The sequence below is a fragment of the Electrona antarctica genome (genome assembly GCF_951216825.1).
Source record: "Electrona antarctica genome assembly, chromosome: 16".
Taxonomy (NCBI): domain Eukaryota; kingdom Metazoa; phylum Chordata; class Actinopteri; order Myctophiformes; family Myctophidae; genus Electrona; species Electrona antarctica.
Genome location: NC_136797.1, coordinates 2,065,802 through 2,091,773, shown reverse-complemented (window position 1 = coordinate 2,091,773; position 25,972 = coordinate 2,065,802). Strand labels below are relative to the sequence as shown.

At 45.3% G+C, this 25,972-nt stretch overlaps 1 protein-coding gene across 3 annotated transcripts in view; it reads right to left on the bottom strand.

Annotated features, from left to right (window-relative positions):
* Positions 1 to 25,972, bottom strand: part of LOC306939913 (3-hydroxy-3-methylglutaryl-coenzyme A reductase-like) — a 56,238-nt gene that overhangs the window by 5,451 nt on the left and 24,815 nt on the right. For all 3 annotated transcript variants that reach the window (XM_079524722.1, XM_079524721.1, XM_079524723.1), the window contains exons 12-18: positions 20,292 to 20,695; positions 17,089 to 17,283; positions 9,958 to 10,116; positions 7,985 to 8,142; positions 5,213 to 5,318; positions 3,176 to 3,346; positions 771 to 911 (exon numbers count right to left, since the gene is read on the bottom strand). In XM_079524722.1, the coding sequence (XP_079380848.1) occupies positions 771 to 911; positions 3,176 to 3,346; positions 5,213 to 5,318; positions 7,985 to 8,142; positions 9,958 to 10,116; positions 17,089 to 17,283; positions 20,292 to 20,695 (1,334 nt within the window). The remainder of the gene's footprint in view (positions 1 to 770; positions 912 to 3,175; positions 3,347 to 5,212; positions 5,319 to 7,984; positions 8,143 to 9,957; positions 10,117 to 17,088; positions 17,284 to 20,291; positions 20,696 to 25,972) is intronic.

The window sequence follows — 25,972 nt, the reverse complement described above, 5'->3', positions numbered from 1 at the left end:
AATATGAACAGTGCAACACTGCAGTGATCCAACTGTTGCAACTTCAACGGGGGAGAGAGAGAGACGAGAGAGAGAGAGAGAGTCGCGTTAGAGAGAGAGAGAGAGTGAGACGCAGAGAGAGAGAGAGAGAGAGAGAGAGTGAGACGCAGAGAGAGAGAGAGAGAGAGAGAGAGAGACGCGAGAGAGAGACGAGAGAGAGAGAGAGAGAGAGACGCAGAGAGAGAGAGAGAGGAGGGGGTCGCGTTAGCGACAGGCTAAGCTCACAGCATATCGGTACGTTGGTTCTATAAAGGCTAGATCCGCTAGCGATCTACCCTTTAATAGAACGTATACGGTACATTCGTTGCATGAAGCGTAGATCTGCGAGCTCGCAGCACGTCATGTCACAAACAGAAACAGTTAGACTGCTGCTCTCGTTGTCCATGGCCATGAAAAGTGCTCATAGTGGCGTTCTCTCCCGTTTGTTGTGTTGTGCGCGAGCAACGCGACCACCGGCATCTGGACACTATAGTGACACCAGCCAGCCGGGCAGCGAAGGGAACAGATACGGCACTTGAAAAAAACAAAACACAAAAAAACCCGGCTAATAAAAGCATAAAACCCGGTTTTTATAAAGCATAACATAATGCTAACACCAAAAGGGGTTCCCGCCCAAAATGGGTTAATTCAACGCCACCCCCGGTATTTAATGGGGGGACGGCTTTTTTATTGAAGGAAGGAATGTATTTGAGGATTTACGGTACGTTAGAACATAGTGATATTTCCAGTACCTGTCCACAGGCGATGTAAATGGCAGCTACGATGTTGGCGGCGTGGGCGTTGAATCCTCCGATGCTTCCCGCCATGGCAGAACCCACCAAGTTCTTATTGATGTTCAACTCCACCAGCGCAGCTGTAGAGCTCTTCAGAACCTTCAATACAGTACAGTACACTGAGTACAGTACACTGAGTACAGTACAGTACAGCACAGTACAGTACAGTAGGGGTTCTCAACGTTTTTGGCCGGGGACCCCCGAAAATGCTTTGGCAAAGTCTCGGGACCCCCTCCCAACCCCCAATATAAATTGACTGCTACAATAACCTTAGTAATAGAGACAATACACCATAAATAAATACTGAAACCAGATATAATCATTAGGGAAGGTGTAAGCATGTCTCCATTTTACAGCCACAGTACAGTAGAGTAGAGTAGAGTAGAGTAGAGTAGAGTAGAGTAGAGTAGAGTAGAGTAGAGTAGAGTACAGTACAGTACAGTACAGTACAGTACAGTACAGTACAGTACAGTACAGTACAGTACAGTACAGTACAGTAGAGTAGAGTAGAGCATGTAAGCATGTACAACTACACCTCCTGAATGCTATAGAGTCTGGAACTACACCTCCTGAATGCTATAGAGTCTGGAACTACACCTCCGGAATGCTATAGAGTCTGGAACTACACCTCCTGAATGCTATAGAGTCTGGAACTACACCTCCTGAATGCTATAGAGTCTGGAACTACACCTCCGGAATGCTATAGAGTCTGGAACTACACCTCCTGAATGCTATAGAGTCTGGAACTACACCTCCTGAATGCTATAGAGTCTGGACCTACACCTCCTGAATGCTATAGAGTCTGGAACTACACCTCCTGAATGCTATAGAGTCTGGAACTACACCTCCTGAATGCTATAGAGTCTGGAACTACACCTCCTGAATGCTATAGAGTCTGGAACTACACCTCCGGAATTCAGAGTAAGGAAGCTTCCATTTCTGTTCTAAATATATTGTAAATTGTAAAATATCTTTAGAGCTTATTTTTTTATTTCCATTTCTGCTAAGCAGCAAGCTATATATGCTTAGATGATTTAGATTTTTACTAGGATACATTTGCGCAACTGTAAAGACGAAACGGAAGTGGGGAGGAGGCTCCACTTCCGCTTTATATTTTACTCGTGATCAGAGCTTCCGTTGCTCCAGACTGTACGACGGAAGCATTTATATTTTACTCGTGATCAGAGCTTCCGTTGCTCCAGACTGTACGACGGAAGCATTTATATTTTATTCGTGATCAGAGCTTCCGTTGCTCCAGACTGTACGACGGAAGCATTTATATTTGACTCATGATCAGAGCTTCCGTTGCTCCAGACTGTATGACGGAAGCGTTTATATTTTACTCGTGATCAGAGCTTCCGTTGCTCCAGACTGTATGACGGAAGCGTTTATATTTTACTCGTGATCAGAGCTTCCGTTGCTCCAGACTGTACGACGGAAGCGTTTATATTTTACTCGTGATCAGAGCTTCCGTTGCTCCAGACTGTACGACGGAAGCATTTATATTTTACTTGTGATCAGAGCTTCCGTTGCTCCAGACTGTACGACGGAAGCATTTATATTTTACTCGTGATCAGAGCTTCCGTTGCTCCAGACTGTACGACGGAAGCATTTATATTTGACTCATGATCAGAGCTTCCGTTGCTCCAGACTGTACAACGGAAGCATTTATATTTTACTCGTGATCAGAGCTTCCGTTGCTCCAGACTGTATGACGGAAGCGTTTATATTTTACTCGTGATCAGAGCTTCCGTTGCTCCAGACTGTATGACGGAAGCATTTATATTTTACTCGTGATCAGAGCTTCCGTTGCTCCAGACTGTACGACGGAAGCATTTATATTTTACTCGTGATCAGAGCTTCCGTTGCATTTATATTTTACTCATGATCAGAGCTTCCGTTGCTCCAGACTGTATGACGGAAGCATTTATATTTTACTCGTGATCAGAGCTTCCGTTGCTCCAGACTGTATGACGGAAGCATTTATATGTTACTCATGATCAGAGCTTCCGTTGCTCCAGACTGTATGACGGAAGCGTTTATATTTTACTCATGATCAGAGCTTCCGTTGCTCCAGTCTGTATGACGGAAGCATTTATATTTTACTCATGATCAGAGCTTCCGTTGCTCCAGACTGTATGACGGAAGCGTTTATATTTTACTCATGATCAGAGCTTCCGTTGCTCCAGACTGTACGACGGAAGCGTTTGAAATGTGCGAGAGGCAACAGTCTGGCAATACGAGACTATGGAGGTAGTGAAAGACCCCTGACCACGCTGGCAGGTATGGTGGCCTCACACACCACAGACTTACCTCTCTGACCACGCTGGCAGGTACGGTGGCCTCACACACCACAGACTTACCTCTCTGACCACGCTGGCAGGTATGGTGGCCTCACACACCACAGACTTCCCACGGCCCAGGATCCAGTTCATGGCGGCAGGCTTCTTATCCGTGCAGTAGTTCCCGCTGACCGAGAGGACCTCCATGTCTGGAAAACGCTGCTTCAGCTTCGCCACGGCCTTCTCCGTTCCCTGGAACACACCACAACGCACGGAAATACAGTTAACCCATTTAGGCCCGACGTCGGAATTTAAAAAATGTCTTCTAAATCCTGACAGTTTTCTGAAATGTTTCTATATCAGTCGTTCTCAATATTTTATGTCAAGGAGCCCCAAAAATTATCTGTAATCGGCTGCCAACCCCCATCTGAAAATATGTTGTTCCAGGGAGGGACCCCCTCAGAAGCAAAGATTTGAGTTAACAACGTTAACAACATGTTCATCCCCATGGCATCAGATCTACAAGCCCTACCTTAGACAACATGTTCATCCCCATGGCATCAGATCTACAAGCCCTACCTTAGACATGTTCATCCCCATGGCATCAGATCTACAAGCCCTACCTTAGACAACATGTTCATCCCCATGGCATCAGATCTACAAGCCCTACCTTAGACAACATGTTCATCCCCATGGCATCAGATCTACAAGCCCTACCTTAGACAACATGTTCATCCCCATGGCATCAGATCTACAAGCCCTACCTTAGACAACATGTTCATCCCCATGGCATCAGATCTACAAGCCCTACCTTAGACAACATGTTCATCCCCATGGCATCAGATCTACAAGCCCTACCTTAGACAACATGTTCATCCCCATGGCATCAGATCTACAAGCCCTACCTTAGACAACATGTTCATCCCCATGGCATCAGATCTACAAGCCCTACCTTAGACAACATGTTCATCCCCATGGCATCAGATCTACAAGCCCTACCTTAGACAACATGTTCATCCCCATGGCATCAGATCTACAAGCCCTACCTTAGACAACATGTTCATCCCCATGGCATCAGATCTACAAGCCCTACCTTAGACAACATGTTCATCCCCATGGCATCAGATCTACAAGCCCTACCTTAGACAACATGTTCATCCCCATGGCATCAGATCTACAAGCCCTACCTTAGACAACATGTTCATCCCCATGGCATCAGATCTACAAGCCCTACCTTAGACAACATGTTCATCCCCATGGCATCAGATCTACAAGCCCTACCTTAGACAACATGTTCATCCCCATGGCATCAGATCTACAAGCCCTACCTTAGACAACATGTTCATCCCCATGGCATCAGATCTACAAGCCCTACCTTAGACATGTTCATCCCCATGGCATCAGATCTACAAGCCCTACCTTAGACAACATGTTCATCCCCATGGCATCAGATCTACAAGCCCTACCTTAGACAACATGTTCATCCCCATGGCATCAGATCTACAAGCCCTACCTTAGACAACATGTTCATCCCCATGGGATCAGATCTACAAGCCCTACCTTAGACAACATGTTCATCCCCATGGCATCAGATCTACAAGCCCTACCTTAGACAACATGTTCATCCCCATGGCATCAGATCTACAAGCCCTACCTTAGACATGTTCATCCCCATGGCATCAGATCTACAAGCCCTACCTTAGACAACATGTTCATCCCCATGGCATCAGATCTACAAGCCCTACCTTAGACAACATGTTCATCCCCATGGCATCAGATCTACAAGCCCTACCTTAGACAACATGTTCATCCCCATGGCATCAGATCTACAAGCCCTACCTTAGACAACATGTTCATCCCCATGGCATCAGATCTACAAGCCCTACCTTAGACAACATGTTCATCCCCATGGCATCAGATCTACAAGCCCTACCTTAGACAACGTGTTCATCCCCATGGCATCAGATCTACAAGCCCTACCTTAGACAACATGTTCATCCCCATGGCATCAGATCTACAAGCCCTACCTTAGACATGTTCATCCCCATGGCATCAGATCTACAAGCCCTACCTTAGACAACATGTTCATCCCCATGGCATCAGATCTACAAGCCCTACCTTAGACAACATGTTCATCCCCATGGCGTCTCCAGTGTGAGACTGGAAGCGGACGTACAGGTTCCTCCCTGCTAGACCCACCTGGAGCCTCTCTAGACGAGCATACCTGGAACACGAACACACACACACACACACACACACACACACACACACACACACACACACACACACACACACACACACACACACACACACACACACACACACACACACACACACACACACACACACACACACACACACACACACACACACACACACACACAACAGTGTTGATTTCGCAGATTAAAACTGTGACGAGGAATGTTCGTCGACTGCCATTTTTTACTGAGGAAAACTAAATATAAACTAAGCTACGATGCCTAAAGCTGAGACTAAGTATGTTGACAATGTCGTTTTAACAAATATAAACTGGACTAAAACGTCAGTGAGGGACTAGTGGAGATCCAGTAGAACTAAAAGATAAGTCACTTTATGCTGAAAATAACAGATCTGCGTTGTGAGCTTAAAGATCTGCTATTTTCAGCATGGAACCATGTGTAAAATCAGCCGTTACGCCATCGAGGCCTGACAAAAAATACATTTCATGTCTTAGTGTTTAGACTAACACTAAAACATTTCAGTCGACGAAAATGTGACTAAAACTAAATTAAAGTTCATTCAAAAGAGTTTGACTAAAGCAAAATCTGAATTAACTGTTTCTAAAGTATGTGACGTGTCACCATGTGTTGTTCCTGCTTACTGTAAATCACTCTGGATTAAGAGCGTCTGATAAATGACTACATTGTAAATGTAGTCATATTTAACACATTGAGAGCCCACGCAAAACTGCCCAAAAATCACTTTCACTTAGAAAATCCATTCACATTTTTTATAATTCAGCTGACTGTGGAGACACATGCTGGAACTTTTTACTTTGATTTAAACGCCAAATGCATTCTCAATGGCGAAAACACAAACTTTGGCACCACGTATTAAAAAAAAATATATATCATTGTTTTGATTTTTTTAATAGGGTTAAAATAAAAAAATATATATATATATATATTTTTCCAAAGACGTCCACAGACGTCTTGGGCTATGCACGTGCGGTAATACCCAAGACGTCCACAGACGTCTTGGGCACAAAATGTGTTGTGCGTCTGATACATGACTACATTGTAAATGTAGTCATATTTAATCACATGGAGATGTCAGAGAACCAAGAGGTGCAAGCATCATCATCATATTAAGCAGGGGTTCCAAAACATTTTCATGTCATGGACCCCCAAATCCTACACTAATCAGCCCCGTGGACCCCCATTTGAGAGAAGATATTTACGGCTCTAGCAGTGATTCTCAACCCGTTTCATTTCAAGGACCCCCAGTTTGACATGGATTAGTCTACGGACCCCCCATTTAATGGCATTTCTATCTCTGGGACCCACAATTTTTGTATTGTAAAACCAAAGTTAATTTAACTCTGAGAGTGTACAAATGGAACCAAATGGACCCGTTAAGGTCCATTTGGTTCTATGGTTATATCTGGTGTTGTGTTTATAGCAGACTCCTCACTCAAATGTGCACTTGCACTTTGGGAAACTCCAAAGCAAACTCCACATGCACCAACATTGTATTTACCTGCCATAGAGCGTCGCAGTCCCACACCCCTACCAGGGCCCAGTAAATAATTCTCCGACATTTCAAAAAGTATTTATTTAAAGACCTTTTAAGCCTCGTACGAAGCCAACTCGAGTTGTGAGAAATCATCACAACAAACACAATATTTCGGCCATACAAAATAATTAGAAAGAAGAAAACGACAGGTTACACTTTTTTTTGTTGTTTTTCTTCTTTGTAATTATTTGTTTGGTCCAAAATATTGTGTTTGTTGTCATGATTTGTCATGACTCATGATGTCATGACTCATGATGTCATGACTCATGATGTCATGATTTGTCACGACTCCAGTTGGCTTCGTACGACGCTTAAAAGGTCTTTGACCCATTGAGGCCTGACCTCGAAATTAAAACAAATCTTCTAAATCCTCCAGTTTTCTGAAATAAATATTTTCACGATTTTTCAAAAATAGCAGACCTACGAGCTCATAGCGCGCCACTCGGTGGCGCGCTACGAGCTTGTAGATCTGCTATTTTTCAATAGCTAAATTATAACATAATGTTTAAAACACCAAAAGGGGTTCCCGCCCAAAATGGGTTAAATGAATACTTTTTGAAATGTCTAGGAGGAAAAATGCATTGGGAATTATTTCCTGGGCCTGGCGTCGTCATGAAAGGGGGGGGGGACTGCGACGCTCTATAGTGTCAACCCCTTACCCCTGTGTCGGATACCGATATGACCAAATAAGGGCCGATACCGATACCTTTCCGATACAGTATCGGAACATCTCTAGTCTCCCCTGACTGACCTGCTGGTCTGGTCATCATATAAATGTCATGAATCGAGGGGAGGGGTCTCCACTGATATAAATGTCATGAATCGAGGGGAGGGGTCTCCACTGATATAAATGTCATGAATCGAGGGGAGGGGTCTCCACTGATATAAATGTCATGAATCGAGGGGAGGGGTCTCCACTGATATAAATGTCATGAATCGAGGGGAGGGGTCTCCACTGATATAAATGTCATTACTCGAGGGGAGGGGTCTCCACTGATATAAATGTCATGAATCGATGGGAGGGGTCTCCACTGATATAAATGTCATGAATCGATGGGAGGGGTCTCCACTGATATAAATGTCATGAATCGAGGGGAGGGGTCTCATCTGACTGACCTGCTGGTCTGGTCGAAGGTCTCCTTCAGCAGAGCGAAGCCCTCCTGGCTCTCCAGCCAGGCCTTGACCTCCGCCGCCCGGCAGGCAGAGGGCAGCCGGACCACTGGACCCCTGGTCATACTGTCAGCTAGGACCCTGGAGACCACGCCCCCACTGAGCTGGAGCACACACACACACAGTCACACAGTCACACACACACACACACACACACACACACACACACACACACAGTTACTATTCAGTATTTTAGCCGTGACGTGAGCGCCCCCTCCAGAGATACTTCCGGGTCCTACTTTTGTACTGTGACGCTCCGTCGGACTAAATCTGAGACGAAAACAACCACGAAAGTCTAATTTTACTGCTTTCCTTTCCTCGCAACAACAAAGCTGCTGCTCTCCCAAATCTGGCTGACAGGCCGTCTGCCCCACACTGGATACTATCGCCGTTTTATTTCATTGTGTCAACTAAATCCTCATTAATTGCAAACTAGATTCAACATACTCAACCCTGTACACATTCTAAATATGCTCCCGAAATATTGTACTGAGCAAATAGACTGTTACCACCTTCTATAATAATGATAATAATAGTCTTTATTGTCTCCACATCATATATTTTCTTTGTCATGGACACTTGTACAAAACATTAATAATTCTACTCGAGTTGGAAGCATTAAGACCCATTTTAACCCTCAATGGCTTCCTTTCTGAAAAATAACGTTATTGTAAAAAGATTCACGCGTTTGGATATTGCTATTTACAATGAGAAGCGGACGGGAGCTGGTGCCACTTGGACCCGGACATAACGTAGCACTGCAAAATGACGTCGGACTTAAATACTGAATACTACTGAGGACCCTGGAGACCCTCACTGAGCTGGAACACACACACGCACATTACTGAGGACCCTGGAGAGAGTGCAATCATCCAATCCACTAAGCACTAGGGCATTCATTAAAAACATTGATGCATCAATTTCATTAACACAAGTCGATTCAAATCAAATTCAAATAGGAGAAGTCGAAAGTCAAAAAATAAAACATTTTTTTTCAATTGTTTTCCCCATATATTTTTTGCTCTTGCGTGTGTACAGAATTCAAACTGTAGCATTCTTTCCCTTTGCATAACGCACCGGAGCGCTATTAGTTTGCATTGCATTCAGAACGTGCCCTTAATTAAGAACCTAACTGCAGCTGTGTGGCTCTCAGCGTGAGGTGTCCCACTGTTGACTGGCTATGAAGTTGAACTGCGTGTCAGAGAAGTAACAGATAGAAGCGCGCAAACTTTATCCCCCCCACCTCCGTGCTGGAAATAAAACGTCTGGGTTTCCGAGGCTACATCTGTGCTGACGCAGTGACTGTCCTGTTTCTGGGTTAGCTCTACGCGCGGGACGCATGAACCTCTCCGTCTCCGGTCAGTGCGGGTTGTTGTTTATTTGCATGCAAATAACAAACTAATGAGAACGTCATCGAGTTGTTCTCGGAGGAGGAGGAGGAGAAGGTTCACGTGGTGAATGTGGAAGGTAACAGCAGATTGTATTCTGGTGATGTGCCAAACTGCTGCTGGCTGCTATAATTGTTAATATAGACCTATGTCGTCTATTGTGTTCTGAAGTGGCTGTACTGCCACTAGTGTTATATTTTGTATTGTCTGTTCTCTTGCCGCTGTGCTGTGCTGCGCTGTGTGCCAATTATGCCCCCTCTCCTGTTGTGTTCTCTTTTCTGGTCTGTGCACCACTTGCGTGTGTGCATTACATTACATTTTGATGTTTTGATAATCAGTGCTTTGCCATATAGATGATACATACACTGTGCCATATTGGAGAGGCTGTACCTTGTTGCAAAGGTGACCAATCAACAATGAAAGCGACATAGAATACAATACCAATTGGTTTTATTAAATTGGAGAAATGACCGACAAAATGTACATTTCCAAACTTCTTTTGTGAGGAGTTTATTTAGACGTTGTACTCACAGCCAGCGCTCTGCACCCTCGGTTGGTGCTCGCCACCAGGCAGCCTTCCGTGGTCGCCAAGGGAACGTGACACTGCGTCCCGTCCAATAGGAGAGGCCCGGCCACGCCCACAGGAACCGGCATGTAGCCAATGACGTTCTCGCAGCAGGCGCCCATCACCTAGGAAACGACGTCAACAACAACAACCCGTCAGTCAGAAGTTAAGTCACACGAGAGAGACTCGGAGTAGAGTTGCTGCTTCTTCGCCTGGAATCTGGTTAGGATGCCTCTCGGGCGTCTTCCTAGGGAGGTCCTCGATGCACGTCCCACTGGGAGGAGACCCCGGGGCAGAACAAGGACCAGATGGATTATATCTCCACTGGGAGGAGACCCCGGGGCAGAACAAGGACCAGATGGATTATATCTCCACTGGGAGGAGACCCCGGGGCAGACCAAGGACCAGATGGATTATATCTCCACTGGGAGGAGACCCCGGGGCAGACCAAGGACCAGATGGATTATATCCCCACTGGGAGGAGACCCCGGGGCAGACCAAGGACCAGATGGATTATATCTCCACTGGGAGGAGACCCCGGGGCACACCAAGGACCAGATGGATTATATCCCCACTGGGAGGAGACCCCGGGGCAGACCAAGGACCAGATGGATTATATCTCCACTGGGAGGAGACCCCGGGGCACACCAAGGACCAGATGGATTATATCTCCACTGGGAGGAGACCCCGGGGCACACCAAGGACCAGATGGATTATATCTCCACTGGGAGGAGACCCCGGGGCAGACCAAGGACCAGATGGATTATATCTCCACTGGGAGGAGACCCCGGGGCAGACCAAGGACCAGATGGATTATATCTCCACTGGGAGGAGACCCCGGGGCAGACCAAGGACCAGATGGATTATATCTCCACTGGGAGGAGACCCCGGGGCAGAACAAGGACCAGATGGATTATATCTCCACTGGGAGGAGACCCCGGGGCAGACCAAGGACCAGATGGATTATATCTCCACTGGGAGGAGACCCCGGGGCAGACCAAGGACCAGATGGATTATATCCCCACTGGGAGGAGACCCCGGGGCAGACCAAGGACCAGATGGATTATATCTCCACTGGGAGGAGACCCCGGGGCACACCAAGGACCAGATGGATTATATCCCCACTGGGAGGAGACCCCGGGGCAGAACAAGGACCAGATGGATTATATCTCCACTGGGAGGAGACCCCGGGGCAGACCAAGGACCAGATGGATTATATCTCCACTGGGAGGAGACCCCGGGGCAGACCAAGGACCAGATGGATTATATCTCCACTGGGAGGAGACCCCGTGGCAGACCAAGGACCAGATGGATTATATCTCCACTGGGAGGAGACCCCGGGGCAGACCAAGGACCAGATGGATTATATCTCCACTGGGAGGAGACCCCGGGGCAGACCAAGGACCAGATGGATTATATCTCCACTGGGAGGAGACCCCGGGGCAGACCAAGGACCAGATGGATTATATCTCCACTGGGAGGAGACCCCGGGGCACACCAAGGACCAGATGGATTATATCTCCACTGGGAGGAGACCCCGTGGCAGACCAAGGACCAGATGGATTATATCTCCACTGGGATGAGACCCCGGGGCAGACCAAGGACCAGATGGATTATATCTCCACTGGGAGGAGACCTCGGGGCAGAACAAGGACCAGATGGATTATATCTCCACTGGGAGGAGACCCCGGTGGCAGACCAAGGACCAGATGGATTATATCTCCACTGGGAGGAGACCCCGGGGCAGACCAAGGACCAGATGGATTATATCTCCACTGGGAGGAGACCCCGGGGGCAGACCAAGGACCAGATGGATTATATCTCCACTGGGAGGAGACCCCGGGGCAGACCAAGGACCAGATGGATTATATCTCCCAACTGGCCTTGGAACGCCTCGGGATCGCCTATAGATTTTCTCATATTATTTTACAATTTGGCCAATGTTTTACTATTTATTATAGTATTGGTTTGTAGATTGATTTTGATGCAGTGATGTTTTTTTCTTCTTTAGGTATAGATTAGAACGATCTTAAAAGGGGGGGGTGGGGGGGGGGGCTCTGGACAGCATACAGACAATATAACAAACACTGTACAATGTTCAAGTCAAGTAATCTGGCTTGTATTTAGTGACACCTGGTGACGGAAATATGTTACTACAGCTACACTCAACGGAAGGAGGAAAAAGCCCCACGGACATTTCTCTGATGTACAATTTACTATCAGACGCTCTTAATCCATTCTGGGCGGGAAGCCCTTTGGGTGTTAGCATTATGTTATGCTTTAGCTATTGAAAAATAGCAGATCTACAAGCTTGTAGCGCGCCACTCGGTGGCGCGCTATGAGCTTGTAGATCTGCTATTTTTGAAAAAATCAAAGAACGACTGACATAGAAACATAGCTTTTTCAGAAAACTGTCAGGATGTAGAAGACATTTTTAGAATCTGATCTCAGGTCAAAATGGGTACTTAATCCAGAGCGAATGACAGTAAGCAGGAACAACACATGGTGATCCTAGTCATCTAGGATTATGTAAGATAAGAACCTAACATCTGTCTAACAGTAGAATATCTGTTCAGTGAACTACGAGTACACACTATAGAGTTCTGTAATGCAACATGGCAAACACTAGAACAAGAATACGTTAAATCAGTGGTTTTCAACCCTTTTCACATCAACGTCCATGATTTATTTATTCATCATTTGAGCCACGGAACCACCGTTTGATGACATTTAGCCTCTCAGACCCATCTGAGCCACGGACCACCGTTTGATGACATTTAGCCTCTCAGACCCATTTGAGCCACGGACCACCATCTGATGACATTTAGTCTCTCGGACCCATTTGAGCCACGGACCACCGTTTGATGACATTTAGTCTCTCAGACCCATTTGAGCCACGGACCACCGTTTGATGACATTTAGTCTCTCAGACCCATTTGAGCCACGGACCACCGTTTGATGACATTTAGTCTCTCGGACCCATTTGAGCCACGGACCACCATCTGATGACATTTAGTCTCTCGGACCCATTTGAGCCACGGACCACCATCTGATGACATTTAGCCTCTCGGACCCATTTGAGCCACGGACCACCATCTGATGACATTTAGCCTCTCGGACCCATTTGAGCCACGGACCACCATCTGATGACATTTAGCTTCTCAGACCCATTTGAGCCACGGACCACCATCTGATGACATTTAGTCTCTCAGACCCATTTGAGCCACGGACCACCATCTGATGACATTTAGTCTCTCAGACCCATTTGAGCCACGGACCACCATCTGATGACATTTAGTCTCTCAGACCCATTTGAGCCACGGACCACCGTTTGATGACATTTAGTCTCTCAGACCATTTTGAGCCACGGACCACCGTTTGATGACATTTAGTCTCTCAGACCCATCTGAGCCACGGACCACCATCTGATGACATTTAGTCTCTCAGACCCATTTGAGCCACGGACCACCATCTGATGACATTTAGTCTCTCAGACCCATTTGAGCCACGGACCACCATCTGATGACATTTAGTCTCTCAGACCCATTTGAGCCACGGACCACCATCTGATGACATTTAGTCTCTCAGACCCAAAACTAAAGAATATTTTGTTGTCGTCGGATAATATTTTGTCCACATAGTTCCATGCTGTATTGATGTTGGTACCATTAGGAGAGATAACAGGCAAATGTTGATCAAAACAACAATTCAACACTTCTACATTCTCTAATTGTGTAGACTTCTTGTAAATTAAGTAATGCAGATGTTTAACAATAATTTAACTCTTGAGGGCTCTAGGGGCTTAAGTATAGACCAATTATTTGTTTACAAACATTGGGACTGGGCACACTGTTTAATTGAATCAATTCCCAACAGATCTCCAAACCTGTTGTTTTGGGGAGCGCTGGTTTCAGTCCATTCAACCTCCTCTTGTGAGTTGGCTAGTGAGATGCACCCTAGGAGACATTTATACTTCAAAGCCCAACAGTATTGCGCACAGAGAACAGCTGATATACAAGCTCACATCGCATCACAGATGCGACTGTTGTGAGCGTAGAGGTCTGCGTGCGCGACACCATCGCGGGACGAAGCATAAATTATACTTGATGGGCTGCAGGTGCGCGTGCAGCCGTGCACAAACAGGCTCTGCTGCCGTTATCATGAGCGCACCTCCCGTTCGTATGACAGCGACTGGAGGTGTGGTTTGGAGGACAACTGTTTTGAATTGCTATTATTGTTCAAACACAACAGAAACCAAGGACTATATATTTCAAGGGCGAGAGATCACAATACAAATCCTAATCATTCTTCCTCCACACTGGGAGAAAAACAGCATCTGAAAGTTTGATGGGGCATTTTCTACACGTGATGCAGTTAGAACTTTTCCATTGCATCTTATGAGAGGTGGTGTTCTTCTGCTGCCGTTGTGCGCGCGCATGCTGTTTCTTATCAGTGTGACGTCGTCTGATAAGGCGTCTATTCAATCCATCAATAAATAGCCTATGCTTTGTTCCAAGTGTCTGTTATCACGACCAAATGAGTACCGAGCCATTGACGGTCACATTGTTATTGCATCGATATCGGGGAAATTAATCTGGATTATTTTGAGACCGATACCGATACGCCATTTTTATGGACGATACCGTCTACTTTGTATAGTCGTAGTCCTTACATGGTAAAAGGTTTTAACCCATTCAGGGCGGGAAACCCCTTTTGGTGTTTTAAGCATTATCATGTTATACTTTAGCTGTTGAAAAATAGCAGATCTACAAGCTCGGATCTGCTATTTTTGAAAAAATCGTTGAAAATGTGGCGCAACTCTTTGAATATATATTCTTTCAGAGCGAACTTTTTCAACTCAAATCTTTGCTTCGGGGGGGGGGGGGGGGGGGGTCCCTGGAACAACATATTTTCAGATGGGGGTCGGCGGCCAATTACATATATTTCTGGGGGTCCTTGACATGAAATAGTTTGAGAACCACTGATACAGAAACATGAGGTTTTTCAGAAAACTGTCAGGATATAGAAGACATTTGTAGAATCGAGCTCAGGTCTAAAAGGTTTAACCCATTCTGGACGGGAACCCCTTTTGGTGTTTTAACTAATCATCATGTTATACTTTAGCTATTGGAAAATAGCAGATCTACAAGCTCATAGCGCGCCACCGAGTGGCGCGCTATGAGCTTGTAGGTCTGCTATTTTTGAAAAATCGTAAAAATGCGGCACAAATCTTTGAATATATATTCTTTCAGAGCGAACGTTTTTTTTATTTCGACGTCAGGCCTAAAGGGTTTAATTACCTAATCGTAGTCCTTATAAGGTAAAAGGTTTAACGCATTTTAGGCGGGAACCCCTTTTGGTGTTTTAAACATTGTTATAATTTAGCTATTGAAAAATAGCAGATCTACAAGCTCGTAGCACGCCACCGAGTGGCGCGCTACGAGCTTGTGGGTCTGCTATTTTTGAAAAATCGTGAAAATGTGGCGCAAATCTTTGAATATATATTTCAGAGTGAACATTTTTAACTAAAATATTGGTTTCTGGGGGGGTCCCTGGAACAACATATTTTGAGATGGGGGTCCGTGGCCCAATAGAGATAATTCTGGGGGTCCTTGACATGAAAAAGGTTGAGCACCACTGACATAGAAACATGGGGTTTTCAGAAACATATTAGGATTTTGAAGCCTTTTTTTTTATTTCAATGTCAGGCCTAAATGGGTTAATTACCTTGGTATAATCGTAGTCCTTATAAGGTAAAGGGTTTAATTACCTTGGTATAATCGTAGTCCTTATAAGGTAAAGGGTTTAATTACCTTGGTATAGTCGTAGTCCTTATAAGGTAAAGGGTTTAATTACCTTGGTATAATCGTAGTCCTTATAAGGTAAAGGGTTAATTACCTTGGTATAATCGTAGTCCTTATAAGGTAAAGGGTTAATTACCTTGGTATAATCGTAGTCCTTATAAGGTAAAGGGTTTAATTACCTTGGTATAATCGTAGTCCTTATAAGGTAAAGGGTTTAATTACCTTGGTATAATCGTAGTCCTTATAAGGTAAAGGGTTTAATTACCTTGGTATAGTCGTAGTCCTTATAAGGTAAAGGGTTTAATTACCTTGGTATAGTCGTAGTCCTTATAAGGTAAAGGGTTTAATTACCTTGGTATAATCGTAGTCCTTATAAGGTAAAGGGTTTAATTACCTTGGTATAGTCGTAGTCCTTATAAGGTAAAGGGTTTAATTACCTTGGTATAGTCGTAGTCCTTATAAGGTAAAGGGTTTAATTACCTTGGTATAATCGTAGTCCTTATAAGGTAAAGGGTTTAATTACCTTGGTATAGTCGTAGTCCTTATAAGGTAAAGGGTTTAATTACCTTGGTATAATCGTAGTCCTTATAAGGTAAAGGGTTTAATTACCTTGGTATAGTCGTAGTCCTTATAAGGTAAAGGGTTTAATTACCTTGGTATAATCGTAGTCCTTATAAGGTAAAGGGTTTAATTACCTTGGTATAATCGTAGTCCTTATAAGGTAAAGGGTTTAATTACCTTGGTATAATCGTAGTCCTTATAAGGTAAAGGGTTTAATTACCTTGGTATAATCGTAGTCCTTATAAGGTAAAGGGTTTAATTACCTTGGTATAATTGTAGTCCTTATAAGGTAAAGGGTTAATTACCTTGGTATAGTCGTAGTCCTTATAAGGTAAAGGGTTTAATTACCTTGGTATAATCGTAGTCCTTATAAGGTAAAGGGTTTAATTACCTTGGTATAATCGTAGTCCTTATAAGGTAAAGGGTTTAATTACCTTGGTATAATCGTAGTCCTTATAAGGTAAAGGGTTTAATTACCTTGGTATAATCGTAGTCCTTATAAGGTAAAGGGTTAATTACCTTGGTATAATCGTAGTCCTTATAAGGTAAAGGGTTTAATTACCGTGGTATAATCGTAGTCCTTATAAGGTAAAGGGTTAATTACCTTGGTATAATCGTAGTCCTTATAAGGTAAAGGGTTTAATTACCTTGGTATAATCGTAGTCCTTATAAGGTAAAGGGTTTAATTACCTTGGTATAATCGTAGTCCTTATAAGGTAAAGGGTTAATTACCTTGGTATAATCGTAGTCCTTATAAGGTAATAGTTTCAGCGCTGACGGACTGGGTAATTTGGACGACAGCATCTCTCTCCGTATGGCCACGCCCCTCTCGGCCGTCTCCATGACGACCTCCAGCTTATAGGGCAGGATGTCCCGTGACATCACCAGGCTCACCACCTCCGCGTCGCTAAGGCAACGGGCGCCCCTCTGGAGGATGGGACGGAGAGAACACACACATCACAGATCTACAAAACATCTGGACTGAATCAGGCGACGGGCGCCCCCCTCTGGAGGGACGGAGAGAAGATGTCACATGGATTAACTTAAAGCGAAATCAAATATCACAAATGAAAAATGTCGCTTCCTATAATATGTAATTTGTGAAACAGCGTGAAACTAGCCAACACAAAAATGCTTCTATTTGTCTAGCTCTGGTCCATAGCCTTCTACTGCTTCTACCATTCTGCCCTGCAGTATAAGGCTATGGGACTTTCAGTTTTAAATCTCAAATCGAAATCAGACCAGCCTCTCCTCTTTAGCGTATTTTAAAGGAACGTTTTTGCTACTCACCAAAACAAAGACGGGTTGTGTCATTAGAAAGCCTACCACCGTTTGATGACATTTAGCCTCTCAGACCCATCTGAGCCACGGACCACCATCTGATGACATTTAGCCTCTCAGACCCATTTGAGCCACGGACCACCATCTGATGACATTTAGCCTCTCAGACCCATTTGAGCCACGGACCACCGTTTGATGACATTTAGTCTCTCAGACCCAAAACTAAAGAATATTTTGTTGTCGTCGGATAATATTTTGTCCACATAGTTCCATGCTGTATTGATGTTGGTACCATTAGGAGAGATAACAGGCAAATGTTGATCAAAACAACAATTCAACACTTCTACATTCTCTAATTGTGTAGACTTCTTGTAAATTAAGTAATGCAGATGTTTAACAATACTTTAACTCTTGAGGGCTCTAGGGACTTAAGTATTCAATCCATCAATAAATAGCCTATGCTTTGTTCCAAGTGTCTGTTATCACGACCGAATACAGAGCCATTGACGGTCACATTGTTATTGCATCGATATCGGGGAAATTAATCTGGATTATTTTGAGACCGATACCGATACGGCATTTTTATGGACGATACCGTCTACTTTGTATAGTCGTAGTCCTAACGCCAGGGCTCCACCGGACGCGTTGCGTCTCCGTCGCGTCGCGTCAAAAAACGCACCGGTTCAATTTTAATGCACGCGTCGCGTCTCCGTCAACGCGGGCAGTGGAGCCACCCTTCATTGATTAAAAAGGGAACATTCCCTGACGGTGACGGAGACGCGACGCTGACGCGCCCGGTGGAGCCCGGCCGTTACATGGTAAAAGGTTTTAACCCATTCAGGGCGGGAAACCCCTTTTGGTGTTTTAAACATTATGTTATAATTTAGCTATTGAAAAATAGCAGATCTACAAGCAATATCGGTAGAGGGCGAATTGGAGTAACTAAAAGTATTTATTTTCCGGTGGAAACAAAATCCCCTTTTGGCCAAAAAGTACCGTTTATACGTGTGGTGGGGGGCTCAGAGTGCGTCCACTAAGGAAAGTAGGCTTTCTATTGACACAACCCGTCTTTGTATTGGTGAGTAGGTCAAACGTTTGTGAGATTTCCACTAAAGAGGAGAGGCTGGTCTGATTTCGATTTGAGATTTAAAACTGAAAGTCCCATAGCCTTATACTGCAGGGCAGAATCGTAGAAGCAGTAGAAGGCTATGGACCAGAGCTTCTATTTGTCCCAATGTGACTGCAGAAGATCGGTCAGAAACAAAGTCTGAACTGCGTTCAAAATTAGGCAGGGGAAAAATGAACAGAAGCGATTCAACCCTGGAGGTGACAAACTGACATATTGAGCCCATTCAGTATTTAAATCTGACGTCATTTTGTAGTGCTACGTTACGTCCGGGTCCAAGTGGCACCAGCTCCCGTCCTACGTTACGTCCGGGTCCAAGTGGCACCAGCTCCCGTCCGCATCTCATTTTGTAGTGCTACGTTACGTCCGGGTCCAAGTGGCACCAGCTCCCGTCCGCATCTCATTGTAAATAGAATATCTAAACGCGTGAATCTTTTTACAATGACGTTATTTTTCAGAAAGGAAGCCATTGAGGGTTAAAATGGGTCTTAATGCTTCCAACTCGAGTAGAATTATTAATGTTATTAAAGACTATTATTATCATTATTATTGAAGGTGGTAACAGTCCATTTGCTCAGTACAATATTTCGGGGGCATATTTAGAATGTGTGCAGGCTTGAGTATGTTGAATCTAGTTTGCAATTAATGAGGATTTAGTTACACAATGAAATAAAATGGCGATAGTATCCAGTGTGGGGCAGACGGCCTGTCAGCCAGATTTGGGAGAGCAGCAGCTTTGTTGTTGCGAGGAAAGGAAAGCAGTAAAATTAGACTTTCGTGGTTGTTTTCGTCTCAGATTTAGTCCGACGGAGCGTCACAGTATAACTCTATGGGGACACAAAAGCGACACACAAGTAGGACCCGGAAGTATCTCTGGAGGGGGGCGCTCACGTCACGGCTAAAATACTGAAGTATCTCTGGAGGGGGGCGCTCACGTCACGGCTAAAATACTGAAGTATCTCTGGAGGGGGGCGCTCACGTCACGGCTAAAATACTGAAGTATCTCTGGAGGGGGCGCTCACGTCACGGCTGAAATACTGAAGTATCTCTGGAGGGGGCGCTCACGTCACGGCTGAAATACTGAAGTATCTCTGGAGGGGGCGCTCACGTCACGGCTGAAATACTGAAGTATCTCTGGAGGGGGCGCTCACGTCACGGCTGAAATACTGAAGTATCTCTGGAGGGGGCGCTCACGTCACGGCTAAAATACTGAATACAACACAGTATGGCAGCCCCCCTATAGTACCCCCCTTCACATTCAGTAGATCCTGGGATCTTTTGTGGCCAGATGTAATTTTATGGGGTCTAGTAGGACTATAGTAAATATAAAAAAATAAATCGCTAAAAAATTGTGTAAAAAAAAAAAAAAGACATATTTAGCCTCCTGTCAAAAATAGTTAAAATCGCAAAACGAAAGAAAGCAGCAAATGAGAAAAAAAACTCAACACTCATCTTTTACTTTCTCTAATAATAACAACCTAAAACATGAAAGTAAAGTTGTTTTGGTGTACGATAACCAAACACCTACCCGTGGGTCCATGAGGATGGATAAGCACTGCTCCAGGGTTCGAGGCTCCTCCGGGGGGGGCTGAGGTCGAGACGAGGGGGGGCTCTCTGTCACCGGGGGGGGCTGAGGTCGAGACGAGGGGGGGCACTCTGTCTCCGGGGGGGGCTGAGGTCGAGACGAGGGGGGACTCTCTGTCACCGGGGGGGGCTGAGGTCGAGACGAGGGGGGGCACTCTGTCACCGGGGGGGGCTGAGGTCGAGACGAGGGGGGGCTCTCTGTCACCGGGGGGGGCTGAGGTCGAGACGAGGGGGGGCTCTCTGTCTCCGGGGGGGGCTGAGGTCGAGACGAGGGGGGGCACTCTGTCTCCGGGGGGGGCTGAGGTCGAGACGAGGGGGGGCTCTCCGTCTCCGAGGGCTCACTGACGTCTGATAGAAAGCAATGAAGACGTACAGGACAGTTCAACAACATGAGAGACAGCCATAAAGAAATACATGTGAACAACCAAAACTATTAAACAGGGCGTGTAGTGATGTTATTGAGGGGCTCTAGCCCCTCCTATATTCAGCTATAGTGTAGATTTTCCTCTTACAAACATTCAATTCCCATTTACAATGAATGCATGATGTACAATGATAAGAGCGTCCCTCACTTCACACGGGTGTGATTTTTATATCATTTTTTTAGGGTGATAGCCCCTCCTATGCCCAGCTGTGTGTGTGTAGTACTGAGGGTGATAGCCCCTCCTATGCCCAGCTATGTGTGTGTAGTACTGAGGGTGATAGCCCCTCCTATGCCCAGCTGTGTGTGTGTAGTACTGAGGGTGATAGCCCCTCCTATGCCCAGCTGTGTGTGTGTAGTACTGTGTACCACAGGGTGATAGCCCCTCCTATGCTCCTATGTAGTACTGTGTGTGTGTGTGTGTGTGTAGTACTGTGTGTGTGTGTGTGTGTAGTACTGTGTGTGTGTGTAGTACTGTGTACTGTGTGTGTGTGTAGTACTGTGTACTGTGTGTGTGTGTAGTACTGTGTACTGTGTGTGTGTAGTACTGTGTGTGTGTGTGTGTGTGTGTGTAGTACTGTGTGTGTGTGTAGTACTGTGTACTGTGTGTGTAGTACTGTGTACTGTGTGTGTGTAGTACTGTGTGTGTGTGTGTGTGTGTGTGTAGTACTGTGTGTGTGTGTGTAGTACTGTGTACTGTGTGTGTAGTACTGTGTACTGTGTGTGTGTAGTACTGTGTGTGTGTGTGTGTGTAGTACTGTGTACTGTGTGTGTAGTACTGTGTGTGTGTGTAGTACTGTGTGTGTGTGTGTGTGTGTGTGTGTGTGTGTGTGTGTGTAGTACTGTGTGTGTGTGTAGTACTGTGTACTGTGTGTGTGTAGTACTGTGTGTGTGTGTGTGTGTGTGTGTGTAGTACTGTGTGTGTGTGTGTGTGTGTGTGTGTGTGGTACTGTGTACTGTGTGTGTGTAGTACTGTGTACTGTGTGTGTGTGTGTGTGTGTGTGTGTGTGTGTGTGTGTGTGTAGTACTGTGTACTGTGTGTGTAGTACTGTGTGTGTGTGTGTGTGTGTGTAGTACTGTGTGTGTGTGTGTGTGTAGTACTGTGTGTGTGTGTGTGTGTGTAGTACTGTGTGTGTGTAGTACTGTGTGTGTGTGTGTGTGTGTGTGTGTGTGTGTGTGTGTGTGTGTGTGTGTGTGTGTGTGTAGTACTGTGTGTGTGTGTGTGTGTGTGTAGTACTGTGTGTGTGTGTGTGTGTGTGTAGTACTGTGTGTGTGTGTGTGTGTGTGTGTGTGTAGTACTGTGTGTGTGTGTGTGTGTAGTACTGTGTACTGTGTGTGTGTAGTACTGTGTGTGTGTGTGTGTGTGTAGTACTGTGTGTGTGTGTGTGTGTGTGTGTGTGTGTGTGTGTGTGTGTGTAGTACTGTGTGTGTGTGTGTGTGTGTGTGTGTAGTACTGTGTGTGTGTGTGTGTGTGTGTGTGTAGTACTGTGTGTGTGTGTAGTACTGTGTACTGTGTGTGTGTGTAGTACTGTGTACTGTGTGTGTGTGTGTGTGTGTGTGTGTGTGTGTGTGTGTGTGTGTGTGTGTGTGTGTGTGTGTGTGTGTAGTACTGTGTACTGTGTGTGTAGTACTGTGTGTGTGTGTGTGTAGTACTGTGTGTGTGTGTGTGTGTGTGTGTGTAGTACTGTGTACTATGTGTGTGTAGTACTGTGTGTGTGTAGTACTGTGTGTGTGTGTGTGTGTGTGTGTGTGTGTGTGTGTGTGTAGTACTGTGTGTGTGTGTGTGTGTGTGTGTAGTACTGTGTGTGTGTGTGTGTGTGTGTGTGTAGTACTGTGTACTGTGTGTGTGTGTAGTACTGTGTGTGTGTGTGTGTGTGTGTGTGTGTGTGTAGTACTGTGTGTGTGTGTAGTACTGTGTACTGTGTGTGTGTGTAGTACTGTGTGTGTGTGTGTGTGTGTGTGTGTAGTACTGTGTGTGTGTGTGTAGTACTGTGTACTGTGTGTGTGTAGTACTGTGTGTGTGTGTAGTACTGTGTGTGTGTGTGTGTGTGTGTGTAGTACTGTGTGTGTGTGTGTAGTACTGTGTACTGTGTGTGTAGTACTGTGTGTGTGTGTGTGTGTGTGTGTAGTAATGTGTGTGTGTGTAGTACTGTGTAATGTGTGTGTGTAGTACTGTGTGCGTGTGTGTGTGTAGTACTGTGTGTGTGTGTGTGTGTGTGTAGTACTGTGTACTGTGTGTGTGTGTGTGTGTAGTACTGTGTACTGTGTGTGTGTAGTATTGTGTGTGTGTGTGTAGTACTGTGTGTGTGTGTGTGTGTGTGTGTGTGTGTGTGTGTTTGTGTAGTACTGTGTGTGTGTGTGTGTGTGTGTAGTACTGTGTGTGTGTGTGTGTGTGTGTGTGTGTGTGTGTAGTACTGTGTGTGTGTGTGTGTAGTACTGTGTACTGTGTGTGTGTAGTACTGTGTACTGTGTGTGTGTGTAGTACTGTGTGTGTGTGTGTGTGTAGTACTGTGTGTGTGTGTGTGTGTAGTACTGTGTACTGTGTGTGTGTGTAGTACTGTGTACTGTGTGTGTGTGTAGTACTGTGTGTGTGTGTGTGTGTGTGTGTGTAGTACTGTGTACTGTGTGTGTGTAGTACTGTGTGTGTGTGTGTAGTACTGTGTGTGTGTGTGTGTAGTACTGTGTGTGTGTGTGTGTGTAGTACTGTGTACTGTGCGTGTGTAGTACTGTGTACTGTGTGTGTGTGTAGTACTGTGTGTGTGTGTGTGTGTGTGTAGTACTGTGTACTGTGTGTGTGTGTAGTACTGTGTACTGTGTGTGTGTGTGTGTAGTACTGTGTGTGTGTGTGTGTGTAGTACTGTGTGTGTGTGTGTGTAGTACTGTGTACTGTGCGTGTGTAGTACTGTTTACTGTGTGTGTGTAGTACTGTGTGTGTGTGTGTGTGTGTGTGTGTGTGTGTGTGTGTGTGTGTGTGTGTGTAGTACTGTGTACTGTGTGTGTGTGTAGTACTGTGTGTGTGTGTGTGTGTGTGTGTGTGTGTAGTACTGTGTACTGTGTGTGTGTAGTACTGTGTACTGTGTGTGTAGTACTGTGTGTGTGTGTGTGTGTGTGTGTGTGTAGTACTGTGTGTGTGTGTGTAGTACTGTGTGTGTGTGTGTGTGTGTGTGTGTGTAGTACTGTGTGTGTGTGTGTGTGTGTGTGTGTGTGTGTGTACTGTGTGTGTGTAGTACTGTGTGTGTGTGTGTGTGTGTGTGTGTAGTACTGTGTACTGTGTGTGTGTAGTACTGTGTACTGTGTGTGTGTGTAGTACTGTGTGTGTGTGTGTGTGTGTGTAGTACTGTGTGTGTGTGTGTGTGTGTGTGTGTGTGTGTGTGTGTGTGTGTGTGTGTGTGTGTACTGTAGTACTGTGTGTGTGTGTGTGTGTGTGTGTGTGTGTGTGTGTGTGGTACTGTGTGTGTGTGTGTGTGTGTGTGTAGTACTGTGTACTGTAGTACTGTGTGTGTGTGTGTGTGTGTAGTACTGTGTGTGTGTGTGTGTGTGTGTGTGTGTGTGTGTGTGTGTAGTACTGTGTGTGTGTGTGTGTGTGTGTGTGTAGTACTGTGTGTGTGTGTGTGTGTGTGTGTGTAGTACTGTGTGTGTGTGTGTGTGTGTGTGTGTGTGTGTGTGTGTGTGTGTGTGTGTGTGTGTGTGTGTGTGTGTGGAGTACTGTGTGTGTGTGTGTGTGTGTGTGTGTGTACTGTAGTACTGTGTGTGTGTGTGTGTGTGTGTAGTACTGTGTGTGTGTGTGTGTGTGTGTGTGTGTGTGTGTGTGTAGTACTGTGTGTGTGTGTGTGTGTAGTACTGTGTGTGTGTGTGTGTGTGTGTGTGTGTGTGTGTGTGTAGTACTGTGTGTGTGTACTGTAGTACTGTGTGTGTGTGTGTGTGTGTGTGTGTGTGTGTGTGTAGTACTGTGTGTGTGTGTAGTACTTTGTGTGTGTAGTACTGTGTGTGTGTAGTACTGTGTGTGTGTAGTACTGTGTGTGTGTGTGTGTGTAGTACTGTGTGTGTGTGTGTAGTACTGTGTGTGTGTGTGTAGTACTGTGTACTGTAGTTATGTGTGTGTGTGTGTGTGTGTGTGTGTGTGTAGTACTGTGTGTGTGTGTGTGTGTGTGTGTGTAGTACTGTGTGTGTGTGTGTGTAGTACTGTGTGTGTGTGTGTGTGTGTGTGTGTGTGTGTGTGTGTGTGTGTGTGTGTGTGTGTGTGTGTAGTTCTGTGTGTGTGTGTGTGTGTGTAGTACTGTGTGTGTGTGTGTGTGTAGTACTGTGTGTGTGTGTGTGTGTGTGTGTGTGTGTGTGTGTAGTACTGTGTACTGTAGTACTGTGTGTGTGTGTGTGTGTGTGTGTGTGTGTGTGTGTGTGTGTGTGTGTGTGTGTGTGTAGTACTGTGTGTGTGTGTGTGTAGTACTGTGTGTGTGTGTGTGTGTGTGTGTGTGTAGTACTGTGTGTGTGTGTGTGTGTAGTTCTGTGTGTGTGTGTGTGTAGTACTGTGTGTGTGTGTGTGTGTAGTACTGTGTACTGTAGTACTGTGTGTGTGTGTGTGTGTGTGTGTGTGTGTGTAGTTCTGTGTGTGTGTAGTACTGTGTGTGTGTGTGTAGTACTGTGTGTGTGTGTGTGTGTGTGTAGTACTGTAGTACTGTGTGTGTGTAGTACTGTGTACTGTAGTACTGTGTGTGTGTGTGTGTGTGTGTGTAGTACTGTGTGTGTGTGTGTGTGTAGTACTGTGTACTGTAGTACTGTGTGTGTGTGTGTGTGTGTGTGTGTGTGTGTGTGTGTGTGTGTGTGTGTGTGTGTGTGTGTGTGTGTGTGTGTGTAGTACTGTGTACTGTAGTACTGTGTGTGTGTGTGTGTGTGTGTGTAGTACTGTGTACTGTAGTTCTGTGTGTGTGTGTGTGTGTGTGTGTGTGTGTGTGTGTGTGTGTGTGTAGTTCTGTGTGTGTGTGTGTGTGTGTGTAGTACTGTGTACTGTAGTTCTGTGTACTGTAGTTCTGTGTTCTGTGTACTGTAGTTCTGTGTACTGTAGTTCTGTGTACTGTGTACTGTAGTTCTGTGTACTGTAGTTCTGTGTACTGTGTACTGTAGTTCTGTGTACTGTAGTTCTGTGTACTGTGTACTGTAGTTCTGTGTTCTGTGTACTGTAGTTATGTGTACTGTGTACTGTAGTTCTG